The sequence below is a fragment of the Pogona vitticeps genome, chromosome 13, assembly GCF_051106095.1.
Source record: "Pogona vitticeps strain Pit_001003342236 chromosome 13, PviZW2.1, whole genome shotgun sequence".
Lineage (NCBI taxonomy): Eukaryota > Metazoa > Chordata > Lepidosauria > Squamata > Agamidae > Pogona > Pogona vitticeps.
Window position 1 is genome coordinate 11,799,125 of NC_135795.1, and position 18,182 is coordinate 11,817,306.

Here is an 18,182-nt window from a genome sequence, read left to right on the forward strand (position 1 = left end):
AAAGGCTTAGATGCCTTTAAAGCATACACAGAAAAAGAGTGCTAATTCGTATAAAGTGAACTGTTTTGTTGAATAGAAATAAGCTACAGGCAATACACTCCCATCAGTGTTCAGGATGAAAACTTTATCTTAAGCAAAATCAGAGAACTTCCCATAAATACCAGGTATGATTCCCTACAGCTGCCCATTATAGAAGACATCTTTTGACAGACCCCCCCAAACCTTCAGGCATTTTTTTCTGGCTCATCATTTTCACATTTTTTTAAAAAGGAGTGCACATGTATAACAATGCCACATTTAATACTATCCCTCCCCCCCCCCCCCCAATTAGAGGAATCCATGCTCTTTGCTCCCTAAAACAGGATGCACGGGCATAAGCCAAAAGCTAGACTGTTGGCAGTTTTCGAAAGATGAAATTTGGATAGCTATGTGTAAACTTGCAATTTATTGGCACCAGTTACAAAATAAAACATTCAGTCATGATCTTCTGTAACATTTGTGTCAATATGAATTGTTGTTGTTATCATCAGAATGAGAAACAAAATGTATTAGGAATCCCAAATCACTCTAACCACTTGTTAAGATCCGTGTTTCCTCATTCTACTCCATGGCGGCATTTGGAATGCCACACGAAGAAGCAGCGGAACGGTTATGGCACCCTATAACTTCCTTCTCATCCACAGAGCCGTAAGCAGATCCGGGTTCTGCCCCACATAAAGGGAAGGGTGGGTACTTGTTCGGCTGTCCTGCCCATTCTGGTTCTCTCTTCTGGTCCTGAAGGTAACCCAACGAAGTAAGAATCCAAAACCTTTTTGTCAAGATGTTGCAGACTGTTGCACTGTCCCTTTCAGGTACCACATTCCGCCCTGGCTTACACAGCAGTCCTGGAAGAAAGGAAAAATCTGTTAAGCAGCATTCTTATCATCACCCAAAGGAGCCCTACAGAAGAAGGATTCTGCCCCTAACTGCATACCGATGGAATTAAGGTCACCGGGTGGAGGGGAAAGAGGAAAGAGGCAAATATTGTTCATCCAAGGCCCATTAAACCAAGATCAGGGAGGCGTCCAATGAAGTGAAAGCAGTTCCTATGTAAGGACAGACAGGCCAGAGTATTGCCGACTGCAAAATGTGGGAGGCAATAAGTGGCACTGCCTCCCCCAGTGTAAAGGAGGAGGGGGCACCTCCCACTTGTACGCAGCAGCAGCAGCCCCGTGGCTGGGACAATCTCCAATGCAAAGCTTAAGAAGCAAAGTGGGGGGGCTTGGGTTTTACGACCTGGTTCCGGGATCTTCAGTGCAGGAGTGGGAGAGACCCCTCCTCCTGTCTTTCCATGTATACCCCGGTGGCATTCGCCAAGGGAGAAAATGGGGGAAATGCTTGCCATTGGGCTCCCTGGGGACGGGGTCCCTTTCAATACGCCCAGGACTTCTCAACCCAAACAGGACCATGTCCGTCAGATGTGAAAATGAAGGGACGCACAACTCTTTTAAAAACCCAAGCAGCTGTTCCAGATCTAGTTATGTTTCTGCTCTGCCTCCCTCCGTCTCGTCAGCTTCAGCCACTTGTCATGTGTTTTAGCAACGCAATCCACCTCTAACCCCAAACCCCTCTCCCAGCCTCCACCTGGCTTCTCGCTCCTCAAGTGGTTCCTGGGGGGGGGGCACCTCAAGAGGCACCCCATCCCATGGGAGCCACGGAGGTAACCAACTGAAAAAAAGGCACCCCTTTGCAGCTGACTTGTCGAAACAGTCCAGGAAACCTACAGGGACTCTCCTGCAGCATGCGTTCGAAGCCTTTCTCAGGAAGCATCCCCTATCGCCTCTGACAGAAACACTCCTCCGATCGCAATGTTTGGCTTCCTGTCTGGTTTGGAGTGTGAATTATAGGTAGGAAAACACGAACCTGCTAATTGGGGCAATTAGCAGCCCTCGTGCAGGCTCACTTTAAAAAGAAAGTGTGCGTATGTGTGAGATAGCAGCGAATACAGAGCTGCAAGAAAGAGAGTAGGCAGACAGGGGCTTCTCGATGCTAGATCAGCCCTTTGGGTGTTCCTGTTCCCCCCACCCCCCCAGCCTTCTCTCTCTTTGCTGCTACAAAGCACTCCCCATCGAGGGAAGAAAGCCCCAGTTTAATGCCCGTGACTGCAATAAAAGGTGGCAGAGTTGAGTAACTCCAGCATGCCAGCTGGGATGATTTCCAAAATACTCCATCAAACGGTCCCTCTCATTTTCTGGAGCATCGCGCGGCAGCTCTGCTTCAAGCATCAGGAGTTTTAGCTGCAACTGGAAGCGAATGGGTGGAAACACGGGGAGAGGGCATGGCGGTGTGCCCCCAATGCAGTACTGCATGTCCCTGCACCCACACAGCTGAGGGGGAATATTGACTCCATCCCATCATACCACCCCACCCCAAAGTCTTCTTTCCACTTTCTCTGTTGGCATTCCTGCGCCCACCACACTCAGCACAGGTTAGATGACACACTTGCCCTGCCGGATTGAATTGTGATCGTTCAAGGTTTTCCTCGGTCGAGAACTGCCCCCTTTCTCAGTCTCAACATGACGTCCAAAACAAGAGGAGCTAAGCCATGCATTTTTGAAATGAGCATGAAAACAGGAGGACTGCAAAGCCAAAGAAGCACGCAAGGTGCTTAGGGCGACTGGGGGTGGGATTTTGCTCCTAATGTTTTGCTGTATTTCTACAAATCTTGGAGTCTCCCCAAAGTTGCCGACGCCTGTCTTGTGTTTAGGCAACACCACTCTGGCTTCACAAGGTTTTACTTTTGTTTTTAAAAAGAAAAACATATTTCGCAGTCACCATGCACGGACATTAAGCCAGAACTGAAGTGACATTGAAGATCTTTGCTTTCAGGCAAAGCTTGGAACCCCACCTGCCAAATAGCTTTGGCTTCATTGCTTAAGGGATCCAATAAATAACCTTTAAAGGTGATTTTAATTAAGGCTTTAGACGCTATTGATGCCCCAGGTAAAGTGCTGCTGCAGGTAATTATGCAATGCAATTAAGACAACGGGATTTAAACTTAAAAGGCAGCGGCCTCTGAAAATCTCCTAGAACAAAGGAATCCAATAATAAAGCTAAATATGTTATTGCCAGCACACCACCTAAGTGTTGAGTGTACATATGTCTGGCAAACGATTATGTTTTTGTCTCTAAACCCATCTGGTGGTTTGTTGTCTGGGATTATGTTCTTAAACCCACCAGGGATGAAAGGATGCTACAAGATCTTCGGGGAAGGCTGCAGTTGCCTATGGTCAAGAATGTATTTCGCACAGAGGTCTCTGCTTCAATCCCTGGTCTCACGAAGCAGGGATGGGAAATATTCCTGTCTGATACCCAGAACAGCTGCTGGAAGTCAGTGCCAACAGAGGGTCGGGAACGCCAGGCCCCAAGGACAAACAAGGCCCCTTAGCATTCCCCAGACCATCTTCCCTTTCTAACAATTGGTAGCTGCACAGCTTTTCCAGAGCTGCTGCATCCATGTGCAACAGGAACGCCTTTCTTCTAAGGGAAGTAAAAGCTTTGAAGCAAAAATAGTTTACCCTTCAGCCTCTGATCTTGCCTGCTGTTTTTGGAAGACAGACTCTCCCCCCCCCCCCAATTCTTAAATGAACTGCTGGATAGTTCAGTGGTTTAGGCAGAGTTTGATTCCCCACTGTGCGTCCCTGATAGGGTCCCTTGCAAGTTCTATTATTATTATGCGATTCACTTCTTTATACCAAATTGGGCTGAAAGAGATTCCTTACCTCTGGCAACAACAACAACAACAACAACAACAACAACAACAACCCAAGCCAGAAAGAAAAATGACCTGATTTAGCATTTGGCAAGTCGCTTTTCATATTTGCGTCTCCTACCATCAACTCCAAGAGTAGTCAATTGACTAGATGGGCGGGGTATAAATGCAATCAATCAATCAATCAATCAATCAATCAATCAATCAATCACCTTTCCTACAGCTTTACCATTCATTCTCTCCTTCTCCTCCCAGCCCCCAAATCCTTATACAATGGGAAGGAAGGTTTGGTCTGTAACTTCCAATGTGGAGGGGAAACTAGTCCATCCATTTTAATCTAAATATACACTTTCAAAAAGTAGCGAAAGACAGCAGAATTAGACTGGGAGATTGCATTTTAAATTTTGTTCCAATGCATTCATAGCTGTGTTACCTTCAAGACTTTATCCACCTCTTGTTTGTCCAGATCCTCACCATATTCCTGGGCCAGCTGGTTCTGGATTACATTTCTACGCACTCGGTAGTTTTTGGAAAAAATGTCAAGCAAAATCTGCCGATGCTTTGAGACAAGAGGGAGAAGGGAAAAACAAAGAAATTTGAGTTAGCACAAAAAGGAGAACAGTGAAGAAAGTCAGAGACTACATAAAGCCTTATAGCATCATCATCATATTGCACTTCTTATTTCTTAGGACTGCTGGTGCATGGAGGGGTGACGGTGCATCAAAGGGTAAGCCAAAAAATTAGGAGTCAAGCCTTAAGAATTTGCAGCAAGATGACATATTTGCAAAATCACCAAATTTAGATTTAGAGGAAGCAAACCAGGAGCTACTGGGAATCGCTTCAAACTGTTGATCAAAGATTTTGGAACAGTAACAGTTACAGTTTCTTGCTTTAATGTTTGGTATTCAGCTCAAAGCCACACTCTCGGCTGTCCTTCTCTCACTTTCTCTTCACCATAAGGCTGCAAGTTGGGTCAGAATGGCAGACCGACTGACCGATGGCGGGTTTTGTTGCTGAGTGGGGATTTGTACCCAGAGTCCGGAGTCACAGTCCAACATTGTAACCACAGCATGACATGAGCTTCTGACCACTCGAAATGGAAGTATCATTTAATATCATCAGAACATTTTATAGGAAAGCATCATTTGCACCAGCTGCTTACTAACAGAGACATAGATGGCATGATTAAACAAGATATTTTCTGAATATCTTGAAACCAAAACAATCATTAGCTCCCTGGTTCATCATCTGAACTCAGGAACTAGGCGCGTCGGTTTCAAAACAAGCCAGCATCCACAGCCACTATCTGAAGTTGGTTTAGTATCTTGGCTTGATCCAAAGCTGGTAACCACTGGTTTTACAGGTTTGGATGATACAGGGTATGGATGCCAATTGGAGACTTGATGAACCCTGAATGTTTGGCCTAATTTTAGATAGGTGGTCATGTCAACACAGCTGAGGATCACGGTCCGTTTTAAAGGACAGTCTCTGGAGGTGCAATTTCCCCATTTTGGGAACAAGTAAAGTTGGCATGAGGGCAGATTTAAGATCCCAAAACCTGCCAAAACATTCTTGGGGGGGATGCCTGATTCCCACCACAGTTTCTAACCAGAGATGCCAGGATCCAAACTGGTCCTTTCTGAATTCAAGAGCTTAAAGAATGGTGGACATGCAGCTGGGTCTATGGGATGAAAGCATCACAACGACTGCACAGAACACACCCAGAGACTTAAAAACAAGCCTCTCCTCCCTCAGGCTCTTCCTAGGGACTGAAGGCACCCTGCTGCTGATCTGGCTAAGAATGTGTGAATGTTTACGTTTGTTGGATGGGTCACTCTGAAGCACAGACGGCGCAGAACAGGCGCTCCAATCCTCGGCTTACCTGATCATACATGTCGCCGGCTTCCCACAGGGCGAAGACCTTCTGTTCATCTGGTAAAGCGGTCGTCTGGGGGGGAAACTAAAAATAGGTTTCACCAGTCAGGATTATTGGCTTTAGGTTGTGTGTGTGTGTTTTTTAAAGCACACCCAGACACACAACAGTAAAAAGTAAAGGTATGCAGAGATCTATTCGGGGAATTCTGGCATTTTCTGTCCAAAACCATAAATCAACACACCTCAAGCCAAAGGATATTTTGATGAAGAGTTTGCATCGGTGCCAGACATGCAAGGAGGAGACCCCAGGAATTGACAACCTCAGCTTCAATGGAATAGAGTGTTACCTCGCAAGACGACAACACCACTAAACAATGAATCCGCATAACGATGACTTTTTGCGATCGCTATAGTGATTTGCAAAACAGTCATTCCAATGGGGGATTTTCGCCTGATGACGATTTGGTCCATGCTTCGTGAACCATTTGTTCACAAGACGATGATTTTTACAGCTGATCATTGGCTTCGCAAAATGGCTGCCCTGTGTTTTCCGGACCTATGCTTCGCAGGACAGCCATTTTTACAGCTGATTGGTGATCGCAAAATGGCTTCCCTATGGGCGATCTTCACTGGATGACAAGGCATTTTCCCCATTGGAACGCATTAAACGGGTTTCAATGCATTCCAATGGGGGAACGGATTTCACATGACGATGATTTCGCTAAACAGTGATTTCAATGGGACGGATTATTGTTGGCATGCGGGGCACCACTGTACAGGCAAAACTCCAACTTGGTTCCCTTAGTGGGGGGATCCAACCTATCAAGTAAAGTAGTATATAAAAAAAATCTGAACTTCTCTTCAGGCTTTAAGGAGAATTTGATTTGGGGAGACAGCAGAACCTGGCTTGTAGAGAGAAGGATCCCATCACTTAGTATTTGATCCTTTTAAATGGGGATGGTGGAATCTGATGCAGCCCACATTAACCATCCCATTTCAATTCCAACAAAAATGGCGATCCGTACTTTGCTCCTTTGCCCCTTCCTTAACCGGCAAGACTTTAACCAACCACTTCTCTCTTTTATCTGAATTGAAAAGCCAACTAATAGCTCTGGGGGAAATAGAATCTTAAGCCACCTTCAACAAGACCAACTAGACGAAGTCCCTTGGATGACCCAACCTGGAAGGAGGGCTAGGGCAGGAGCTCTGGATCATAATAATTAGAAGATGCCTTAGATGCCATCCGTTCCAACCCTCAACGGATGCAGGATCTCAACACCAACTGCATTCCTGAGAGACATCCATTCAATTTCTGTTTAACTACCTCCAGCGAAGGAGATTCGAGTTATTCTGGAGTCACTCTGTCTCGCTAACTAGCTCTTAACCATTAGAAAGCTCTTAGCCATTAGAAACATTCCTCAGGAGGCCAATTTTCACCTCACAAGGAAAACAGAGAGATGGGGTTCAGGACAGACAAAAAGAAGCAGTTGGCTGCATAGAAACGGTGGAATTCTTTACTGGAAGATATGATGATGGTTGCCTACTGGGACACCTTTAAAAGAAGGCTGGACGGATTCATAAAGGATAGGACTCCCAGCGGCTACTAGTTATGACAGATGGATCTTTCTTCCAGTAACAGAAACAGTACCAGCTCAGCTATTTGGTCATGCAGGATAATATATACAGTACAGCAAAACCCATGTATGTTGAGGACACTACCACCATCCCCTTTACAGTGGGGTCTTGACTTAAGAACGGCTCGAGTTAAGAACATTTTGACTTAAGAACCACTCTCATAGGAAAATATTGACTTGACTTAAGTACTTAGATTTGAGTTAAGAACTGAAAAAAAACCACGTGGGAGGCAGGGAAAGTGCAAAATTTGAACTTTCAGTTAACTGTTGGCCAGTGAAAAGGGTGCCTGTCTGCTTCCTCACTCCTCCCAGCGTTTAGAGAGTGGATTGGGAGACAGTCTTCAGACTGCCTGGTACTGTACTGCCTGGACTGTCTTTTCCCTGCCTTCCCTGAACCTTTCTTGACCTAAGAAAAAAAGAAACAAAATATCCCCCTCTAGTGGTCGAAGGCGGAATAGCAGCTTCCCATTAGTTTCTATGGACGGAAAAGAGCAGATACGGATCAAATGGTTTTCAATGCATTCCTATGGGAAATGCAGATTTGACCTGAGAACTTTTTGACTTGAGAACCGCCTTCCAATACGGATTAAGTTCTCAAGTCAAGACCCCACTGTATCTCTTTACTCCCAGAAATACGTACGTCTGAAGTGAGAAGGTAGCTGTGTGTCTGGGTATCCTTTTCACATGAGCCAGCACACATATCTTTTATTTTAGTTGGGCTCAAACCCAAAAGGAGGAAAAGGGTTCAGCCCCTCTTCCTTCAGTTGCATTTCCATGATTAAAGAGATGCTGGGGGTGGGTGGGTGGAGGGAACAATGCATGTGAGTGCCACACACTTTTAAGACAGGGCGGATTTGATTTAAATCATGATTTTAAATTTTTTTAAATGGAAATGTTTGACCATTTAAATTTTTAAAAAATCAATTTTAAAAATGTAAATCAATTGAATTGTTTTTTTAATTAAAAAAACATTGGTTTTTATCCATCCTGCTTTAGGCATGACTGGATGGCCAGAATCCTCTACTTGCATAAGGGAAGCTGTGTAAGTCTTGGGAGCAAATTGCTGCACGTTAATGAGGTGCTGGTTGTGCTCCTAAGCAATTGACAGGCTGGGCACACTGCCAGGAAGGCAAAAAGCACCTCAAGTAGAGATAAGAAACAATCCAGGGGAATCACTGTCAAAGTGGGCACTGCTGGTCTAGACAGAATAAACAGCCTGTCAGTATACAGTGGTGCCTCGCTAGATAGTTACCTCGCATGACAGTTTTTTCGCTAGACATTGACTTTTTGTGATCGCTATAGCAATTCGCAAAACAGTGATTCCTATGGGGGAATTTCGCTGGACAATGTTTGGTCCCTGCTTCACAAACCGATTTTCGCTAGACGACGATTTTGACAGCTCTCTCTGTGCTTGCAAAACGGGTGTTTTCGGGACCTAAGCTTCGCAAGACAGCGATTTAAACAGCTGATCGGTGGTTCACAAAGCGACTTTCCTATGGCTGATCTTCGCTAGACAACGACGATTCTTCCTCATTGGAATGCATTAAATAGGTTTCAATGCATTCCAATGGGGAAATGCTTTTTGCTAGACAATGATTTCTCTAAACAGCGATTTCAGTGGAAAGGATTATCATCGTCTAGCGAGGCACCACTGTATATGGCTACTTCCAACAGCCCCAAACAAGTCTTTGATTGGTTCTTCTAACATTTGGTATTTATCGGAGGCCCAGCCAATCAAGAAGCCCCATACTGCTTACCAATCAAAGTAACCCGTGTAGCACCCCCTCCCCCAGTACTGCAATTAGCTTTGAAGCCAAGGAGGCTCACGGCCTGCCACTCACCTTGTCCCACGCACATCAGATTCCCAGCAACTCATTTCCCAAGACCTGATTTCCAAACAGTGGCAAAAACTACAAAAGCCTTCGTCTTATTTTGCCAAAAGGAAGTGAATCTGAGACTCCCAAGATGTTGAACAACACCCACATTTCCATCTCTGAGAAGCGCAACGGCAGATGTGCTGAGAAATTCCCCAAGCTCAGACACATCAGAGCCACAGTTACATGATTAAATATTTAAAGTTGCTTCCACGGTAAGGGAAAGATGATTTCATTCCCCATCAACAGGGGACTGGTAAAAAGTCCGATTTCTAGGCCAAAGAGGGCCACAGCGGCTGCATGTTTTGATCACCATCACCACCACCACCATCCTAGAACGGCAGAGCTGGAAGGGACCCTGCGGATCATCAAGTCCAGCCCTTGCCAAGGAGGCACTGTGGGGGAATTGAACTCCTAACTTCTGGCTCTGCAGCAGATGTCTAAACCACTGAACTACTGATGTGAAACATTCACTGCAGTGCTGCAAGACTTCCTCCTCCCTTTTAAACAAACACCATTCATAGCTCTAGTTCTGCCGACATTCTACAAAGTGAGTTCTCAAATCTGAAAAAGAAGTGATAAACCCTTAACACTTCTTTGGCTTTCTTTCTCATTCCTCTGATGGGATGCTCACTCCTTCTTCAGTTCAATTCAGACATCACATCAAACCATGATTTGCAGTAACCATAGTTTAGAACAGCAATCATTGTTTTGAGATTTCCTAATTAGGGGGTACAGAATCCCATTGAAAACTTGGGGGGGGGGTTCTTGCAATGCATGCACAGAACTCTTGCTTTTCCTTTCTTTCTCTCTCACCACCAGGAAGGAGAAACTGGAAACTTTCCCTTCCCATTGAAAAAAAAAGTTAGTGAGAACTGGGATGAAATTACCATTTCTTATGCTAGTTCATTCTCATTAACGAATTGTAGTCCTATGAATTTAGATACCAGCTTGTTTAAAATCAGACACTTCTTTCCTCCTCAAGGATGCAAAAACAGTTTTTAAATTATAACTTCCTCCTTCTGTTGAACCAGACCACAAGAATGGTTTAGATATAATTCTAAACTATGGTTTGTTGTACAGTACTGTGTAAGCCAGCACAATATGATCAAACAGCCACCAAGCCAAAAAAATTAAATTACGGTTTGAGGTTAGCTGGTTTGCCCACTGAAGTTTAGACAAATTCCAATTTGATGGTACATGCTGGTGCACAAGACTTGGCTGTCTTAGCTTTCTGACTTCTATGATGTGAGTGCTTCTGAAAAACAAGCTAGATCCAGTTACTGCTTGTTAGCTGGATCGTTATGGCAAACCAGTTTGGCACAAACCTGCTTCATGCCACATATTTTGATTCTAGTTTGTTGACTGATGACAAACCATGGTCTGACATGACATTCCACCAAACCACGTTTAAAGAATCCCGATTATCATTTATTACGATATTTGCAAGAGAGGTTGGTCTCTTCCCATATTATTAATATCACTTATACTAGGCGTCATATGTTATGTATGTGTCATAAAGAATCAAGCCAACGTAGGGTGAAGCCAGAGAGAAATTCTTGCACAGACAATTCAGTCTTGATAGATCAGAGGAGAAAAAGATGTCAATGCCATATATTTGCTCAGAGGAGCATGTTGGAGGAGAAGAAAAGATGTGCTAAGTTGTTTATCATAGTTTCAAACAGATAGAGGAAGATGTTTTACAGACACAAACACTTAACCAAGATCTCTTGCCTCAACTGTTAGTTCTAACAAGCCTAGATTCAGATTATTCAGAGGGTGGGCTAAACCAAGATTTACTTGTTACCCTTCAAGCACAAAAGCCCTATATATGCTTTACTCATGGCTCTGACCGAGGAAGTAACTGTGTGATTCATGCTTCCTAGCACCCAGGTTGCCATTACAGTATCATTATTGCTGCTCTGGAGGGATGTGGTGGCGCTGCGGGCTAAACCGCCAAAGCCTTTGTGTGCTGCAGGGTCAGAAGACCAAGCAGTCGTAAGATCGAATCCACGCGACGGAGTGAGCGCCCGTCGCTTGTCCCATCTCCCGCCAACATAGCGGTTCGAAAGCATGCAAATGCAAGTAGATAAATAGGGACCACTTCAGTGGGAAGGTCACAGCGTTCCGTGTCTAAGTCGCACTGGCCATGTGACCACGGAAGATTGTCTTCGGACAAAACGCTGGCTCTATGGCTTGAAAACGGGGATGAGCACCGCCCCCTAGAGTTGAACACGACTGGACAAAAATTGTCAAGGGGAACCTTTACCTTTTTTATTGCTGCTCTAACAACACAATTTCCACATTGTGTACTAATAACATGGTGGACTATTTCTGCCAGAAAGAGAAACACTCTCTATTTGTGATGAATGCATTGTGTTGTCACCGATGTTCCCTCTAGGCTGTGCGCGATCATCCAGATCTCCCCGCTGGGGTTGTGCAGGGGCAGCCGGCAGCCAGTTTGTGTATTTCCTGTTTCAAATGAACCCCCGCCCATCCCCGCATACCTAGAGCGAGGCTCTTGCGCAGCAGGACAGAAACTTAGAGGGAACATCAGCTGTCATTGCAAGGGAGGCTAGGAAATGCCGGGGGGGGGGCTCTCAGGCTGCACCTCGGAAATATTTATGTAAAGACCAACCCAAAGAACACTTTTCGCTTGCCACTTTTACTTACCAGTACCATCATAAAAGCTGGAAAAAAAATATTTGTAAACTGCACTGTGAAATGCCCTTAAAAGTCACTTTTGAACTTAACTACTTGCTACTCATTACACTGCTGGGAAAGATTGGAGGCAGCAGGAAAAGAGGACAGCCAAATATAAGATGGGTTGACTCTGTAATGGAAACCCCAGACTTGAGTTTGCAAGAGCTGAGCAGGGCAGTTGCAGACAGGACATTCTGGAGATGACTCCTTCCTAGGATCTTAAGTCAGAGGCACCTTGATGGGCCCTAAGAACAAGAACTCATTATACCTAAATTAAGTGAAGCTGTTAAATTTCAAAAGTAACTGCATCTACTAGCTAAAGTATTAATTACCCAGAAGTAACCACTGACAGGTAACTACCATGGGTAGCTAGTTACCTACTGAGCTCTGAGTTTACTTGGTAAAAATGTGTGGGGTTCTTTTGCATCAACTCTACCACTGTAGAAGGGACATGGTGGCGCTGTGGGCTGAACTGCAGAAGCCTGTGCTGTAGGGTCAGAAGACTAAAACTCCCAGAAGCCTTCACCACGAGCTGTGCTGGCCAGGATTTCTGGGGGCTCCAGGACCAAGACCATCTGGGAACCGAGAGCGGGAAACTGTGTTTTAACAGATTCTCCCCCTCTGATGGGACATGGTGGCGCTGTGGGTTAAACCACAGAAGCCTCTGTGCTGAAAGGTCAGAAGACCTGCAGTCGTAAGATCGAATCTATGCGATGGAGTGAGCGCCCGTCGCTTGTTCCAGCTCCCGCCAATCTAGCAGTTCGAAAGCATGCAAATGTGAGTAGATAAATAGGGACCACCTCGGTGGGAAGGTAACGGTGTTCCGTGTCTAAGTCGCACTGGCCATGTGACCACGGAAGATTGTCTTCAGACAAAAACGCTGGCTCTATGGCTTGGAAACGGGGATGAGCACCGCCCCCTAGAGTTGAACACGACTGGACAAAAATTGTCAAGGGGAACCTTTACCTTTACCTTTACCTACCACTGTAGAAGCAGCCAGAGTACCAGACATGATATCATCAGTGTAACACAATTTACACTCCACAATATAAAAACTTCCCCAGCTTAAATGCCTCAGAGCTGTGACTCACAAGGACTAATGGAAACAGTCATTTACTCGTGACATGTCTCTGCCTCTAAGCCTTGATCATTTTATTCCTTTTTTTATTCCAGCTAGACAAGTGGCTCTCTTATATTCCTCACACAATCTGAGCATCCCTTCTTGATGACATTGGTGGGATTTCTTCTACTTCGATGACCTGCTCCGAAGGCCATCTTCCCGCCTTTCAGAGCAAACAAAATCAATCTGGCCATTTTGCGTACTTTTGAGATTATAACAAAGAAATAATAGATATAAGTATTACTGAGCATGTAATTAGGCCTACAGAGAAAGACTGCTTTTTTTATTTTTAAAGAAAAAGGTTAGTCCCTAAATTTAAGCGAGGTTCAAGGTCTATATCTGACTCGGATGCCGGAATGTGCTCTCATACAAAAGTATTCCTTGCATTCAAAAAACAACTCGATCGGATTGCTTTGCCGCCCAATGAAACCCAGATCATTCAAAAATCCTTAAAAAGCCACCGCTTTTCCTACATGTGAGATTTCGAAACAAACATTAATTAATGTAAAAACATGTGCTTTCTGCTGATCCCCAACGGCAGATCTCATGGACACTAAGTACGCGAGAACAGATTTTGGTCAAAAATGAAAAGAATCGTATCACCAGTGTAACAGTCCAGGAATAGAACCAATGAACTTAAAGGGACTCAAAAAGCTGCCTTCTACTCCTCTTTTAAGGGTGCTGCAATTCCGGATTTCAAGCCGTTGGTTGGACTAATGAAGATTGGAGAATGTGTAAGGTCTCCAGAGGCTGGGTGTGGAAATCCCATCAGTGTAACCAAGCATTAGCAATAATAGACCATGGTGGGAGATCATCTAATTATCCATCCTCCCTGGACTATAAGACCTTTTGGTCAGTAGGGGCAGCTGCTTCTTCCCATCTCCTGCCAAACAGCTGGGAACTGAAAACCACAGAAACCCAGCCGGCGAATCTAAATATCCTCAGGTAGCTCAGTAGCCTTATCCCCCCTTTTAAGCACAACTTCAGAGGTTCAAGTTAAGCCTCTGTTTTGCTGTTTCCGGCAGAGACTTGCATATTTAGGAGAAAAGAAGCCAGATTAATGCACAGGAATAAAACAAAATTCATGCTTTAGCAACGAGTGCTACCTTTTTTTAAAAGATGAATGACAATTCCTAAAAGGTATTTGCATTTTCCCCAAACATTTTCAAAAGCCTTCATATTTGCAGAATGTGCGACATATCACTTAGTGGATTCTGGATGTATTTTAGAGTTTTATGTCTGGCATATGGTCTTCGGAGCCCAAACAAGATACTGGGGTGGGGTGCTTAAAGAAAGACATGGTGTGAAGTTGGGGTAGACAGGACCCAAAGACACAAGAAACCAGATCGCCTACAGCTCTCTTTGTATCACCAGCTTTTCTGTAATGACATGTGTGTCAATGAAGACAGCTCAAGATACCAAAGAGCAGGGGCCTGGCCTTCTCAACAGCGCAGGACTACATCTCTCATCATCTTTTACTCCTGGCCATGCTGATTAGGGCTGCTGGGAAGGACAAAATGTATTTATTTATTTATTTATTTAAGCACAACTTCAGAGGTTCAAGTTAAGCCTCCGTTGACAATCTCAACAGCATCTACAGATCCACTGGTCCTTCAGCTTTGCCTAGAAAGCTCCATGTTTTCTCTGTCTGAAACACAGAATGATACCTAATCAACTCAGTCTTGTCTGCTGTCTGCCAGTGGCTCTCTGTGACCGAACCCAGAGCAAGGCCTTCCCCATCGCCTGATTCCTTCTAACACAGCTGAGTTTGAACCTGGTAGCCTTTGCATGCAAACCATGCTCCTTACCACTGAGCCACAATCCCCTTGGCCCAAAACTTTTCGTCAAAGTCCTCGGGAACCTATACCCGCATTGTGACCTTCAAAAGTTCAGGCCACATAGCAAACACTTTAACTAAACGGCACGACTTAAACGGTTCACCGATTCTGGCATCCCAAGTCCTGCATCTCATCCGAGCATTTCTAAATCTAGCCACATAATCTGAGGCCGCCCAGCGCTTGTGACATCACAGCAGCTAAGCCAATGGGCCGTGTGAGAGGACCTTGCCATGCTTCGTACCACACACAAACCCACACCAACCATCCCCGAAACCTGCCACTCTCCTCCTGCCACAGCAATACATATGCATTATTTCAACGTGGTCAAACAATAAGACCTTGAGCCAGACATCGTGGAGAGTGAAGTCAGGTGGGCCTTAGAAAGCATGGCTAAACAAGGCCAGTGGAGGTGATGGCATTCCAGTGGAACTATTTAAAATCTTGAAAGATGACGCTGTTAAGGTGCTACACTCAAAATGCCAGCAAGCTTGGAAAACTCAGCAGTGATCAGAGGATTGGAAAAGATCAGTCTACATCCCAATCCCAAAGAAAGGCAGTGCCAAAGAATGCTCCAACTACCGTACAATTGCACTCATTTCACACGCTAGCAAGGTTATGCTCAAAATCCTTCAAGGTAGGCTTCAGCAGTATGTGGACCGAGAACTCCCACAAGTACAAGCTGGATTCCGAAGGGGCAGAGGAACTCGAGACGAAATTGCTAACATGCGCTGGATTATGAAGAAATCCAGAGAGTTCGAGAAAAATATCTACTTCTGCTTCATTGACTATGCAAAAGCCTTTGACTGTGTGGACCACAGCAAACTATGGCAAGTCCTTAAAGAAATGAGACTGCCTCACCACCTTATCTATCTCCTGAGAAACCTATATGTGGGACAGGAAGCAACAGTTAGAACTGGATATGGAACAACTGATTGGTTCAAAATTGGGAAAGGAGTACAACAAGGCTGTATATTGTCCCCCGGCTTATTTAACTTATATGCAGAATACATCATGCGGAAGACTGGACTGGAGGAATCGCAAACCGGAATTAAGATTACCGGAAGAAATATCAACAACCTCCGATACGCAGATGATACCACTCTGATGGCAGAAAGTGAGGAGGAATTAAAGAACCTTGTAATGAGGGTGAAAGAAGAGAGCGCAAAAAATGGTCTGAAGGTCAACATAAAAAAAAAACACCTAAGATTATGGTCCCATCACCTCCTGGCAAATAGAAGGGGAAAGATCTGGAGATAGAGATTTTACTTTCTTGGGCTCCATGATCATTGTAGATGGTGACAGCAGCCACAAAATTAAAAGACGCCTGCTTCTTGGGAGGAAAGCAATGACAAACCTAGATAGCATCTTAAAAACTAGAGACATCACCGTGCTGACAAAGGTCCACATAGTCAAAGCTATGGTTTTTCCAGTAGCGATATGTGGAAGTGAGAGCTGGACCATAAAGTAGGCTGATCGCCGAAGAATTGATGCTTTTGAATTGTGGTGCTGGAGGAGATTCTTGAGAGTCCCCTGGACTGTAAAGAGAACAAACGTATCTATTCTGAAGGAAATCAACCCTGAGTGCTCACTGGAAGGAAAGATCCTGAAGCTGAGGCTCCAATACTTTGGCCATATCATGAAAGAGAAATCTCCCTTAAAAAGACCCTGATGTTGGAAAAGTGTGAAGGCAAGAGGAGAAGGGGACGACAGAGGACAGGATGGATGGACAGTGTCATCGAAGCTACCAACATGTATTTGACCCAACTCCGGGAAGCAGTGGAAGACAGTGGAAGACTGGTGTGCTCTGGTCCACGGGGTCACGAAGAGTGAGACACAACTTAATGACTAAACAACAACAACAAACAATAAGTTAAATTCAGAAAGTGACTAAAAAGAAAAAACACTTACAGGCACCATTATTTGCTTGCAGCCCATGTCCATCACCAGGTCCTGCAACAGTTTGTCTGAAATGCCGCTAAACAAGAGATTCCCTGGAGGCAAACTAGCCACGTGGAGATTAAATAACCGTTTAAGCTCATTCAGAGTCAGCACATACTGCTTCTTAAATGTCGCCATCAAAAAGGCTCTCAGTTCTTGCGTGACCCGCTCCTGGAGGGGCAAGTGACCATTGAAGGAGTCCACCGAGTTCTCTTCTGAATGGATACCGTTGACCAGTCCGTTATTGAGACCATCGCAGGCCGACGTCTCCATCGGCTCCTCATCGCTCACAGGCTCCTCCTTTATACGGACGCCGAGAACGTCTGTCGGGGAGCTGAGCTCATGCGCTCTGCTGTCCGCCTTCTGCTTCTGGTAATGTTGCTCCAGTTGCCCGTAGTTCTGCTTGACTTTTGCTTTCGCCAGGCTGACTCTCTGCTCTCCCGAAACCAGCAACGGAGCAACTGCAGCAAAGCAGAAAACGGATGCCCCGTTAATTCAGGCTGAAAACATGGGAAGCTAAGCTTTCCAGCAACACCTGGAAAAGCGGAAGCAAGAAGACTCCTGGTTTGGTGGGGAAACTGCCGGTCCGGGGACCAAATTTTACCTTCCCCAAGATCTCTTGCAGATTGTACTCTCTTCTAGAGAAGAAAAAAAACACAGGGGTTTGGCTCCCTCCAATCAGATATGCTCGGATACAGAACTCCCATCCCTTGCAATAAATCAAGAATCTGCACCTTGCTTTAGAAGGGAATTGCTCCCCCAGGAAAGTCTGAGTTAGAAGCAATGCTGCATTTTTCTCCAGGAAATTAAAAATGGGTGATGGGATCATAGTATCCCAGAATCATTGTGTTGGGTCATTGAGCCCAACCACCTGCTCAGTGCAGGAATCCAAATCAAAGCAGACGGGACAGCCAGTTGTCCAATTTTCTTTTGAATGCCTCCAGCGCTGGAGGGCTCACCACTTCCTGAGATAACGGGTTCCACTGTCATACTCTTCTAACAGTTAAGAAGTTTTTCCTAATATTCACGAAAATATTTCTGGATGTCTAGGAGGGAGCACTTCCAGGGCAACTTGAGTGGGATTTTTCATCCTCCATCCATCCTAAACTGAAGCAATAAATTTCTTTGTGGGGGGGAAGAAGGGAGGAGGTTGCAAGACTTTACCCAACAAGCTACTTTTTAAAAAGAAACTTTCTAAGCTCTGGTCTCAAAGGAGGCAAATAGGGAAGAAACGGCTCTTGGTTCAAAATGTTCAAGTTTAACATCAGCCCTGATTGGGCGGCTCAATGTTTCCCAGGCTGCCCAACGAGTTAATTATCCTGAGCAGATTGTGAGTGGGTGGAAGAGAAGGAGAAAAGCAAGTTCCACTCATATGCTAACTCAGTTTCCAAGATCTGGCAATAAGCCAGATGCAGAATGAAAGCAGATCTCTATCTACCGTTGGTCTAG

The 18,182-nt window shown here is 45.0% G+C and overlaps 1 protein-coding gene across 1 annotated transcript in view; it reads right to left on the reverse strand.

Moving 5' to 3' along the window:
- Nucleotides 1–103: 103 nt before the first annotated feature.
- Nucleotides 104–18,182, reverse strand: part of POLR3E (RNA polymerase III subunit E) — a 47,465-nt gene continuing 29,386 nt past the window's right edge. The window contains exons 18-21 of the mRNA XM_020799579.3: nt 16,704–17,194; nt 5,634–5,711; nt 4,185–4,310; nt 104–884 (exon numbers count right to left, since the gene is read on the reverse strand). Of these exons, the coding sequence (XP_020655238.3) occupies nt 816–884; nt 4,185–4,310; nt 5,634–5,711; nt 16,704–17,194 (764 nt within the window). The 3' untranslated portion in view covers nt 104–815. The remainder of the gene's footprint in view (nt 885–4,184; nt 4,311–5,633; nt 5,712–16,703; nt 17,195–18,182) is intronic.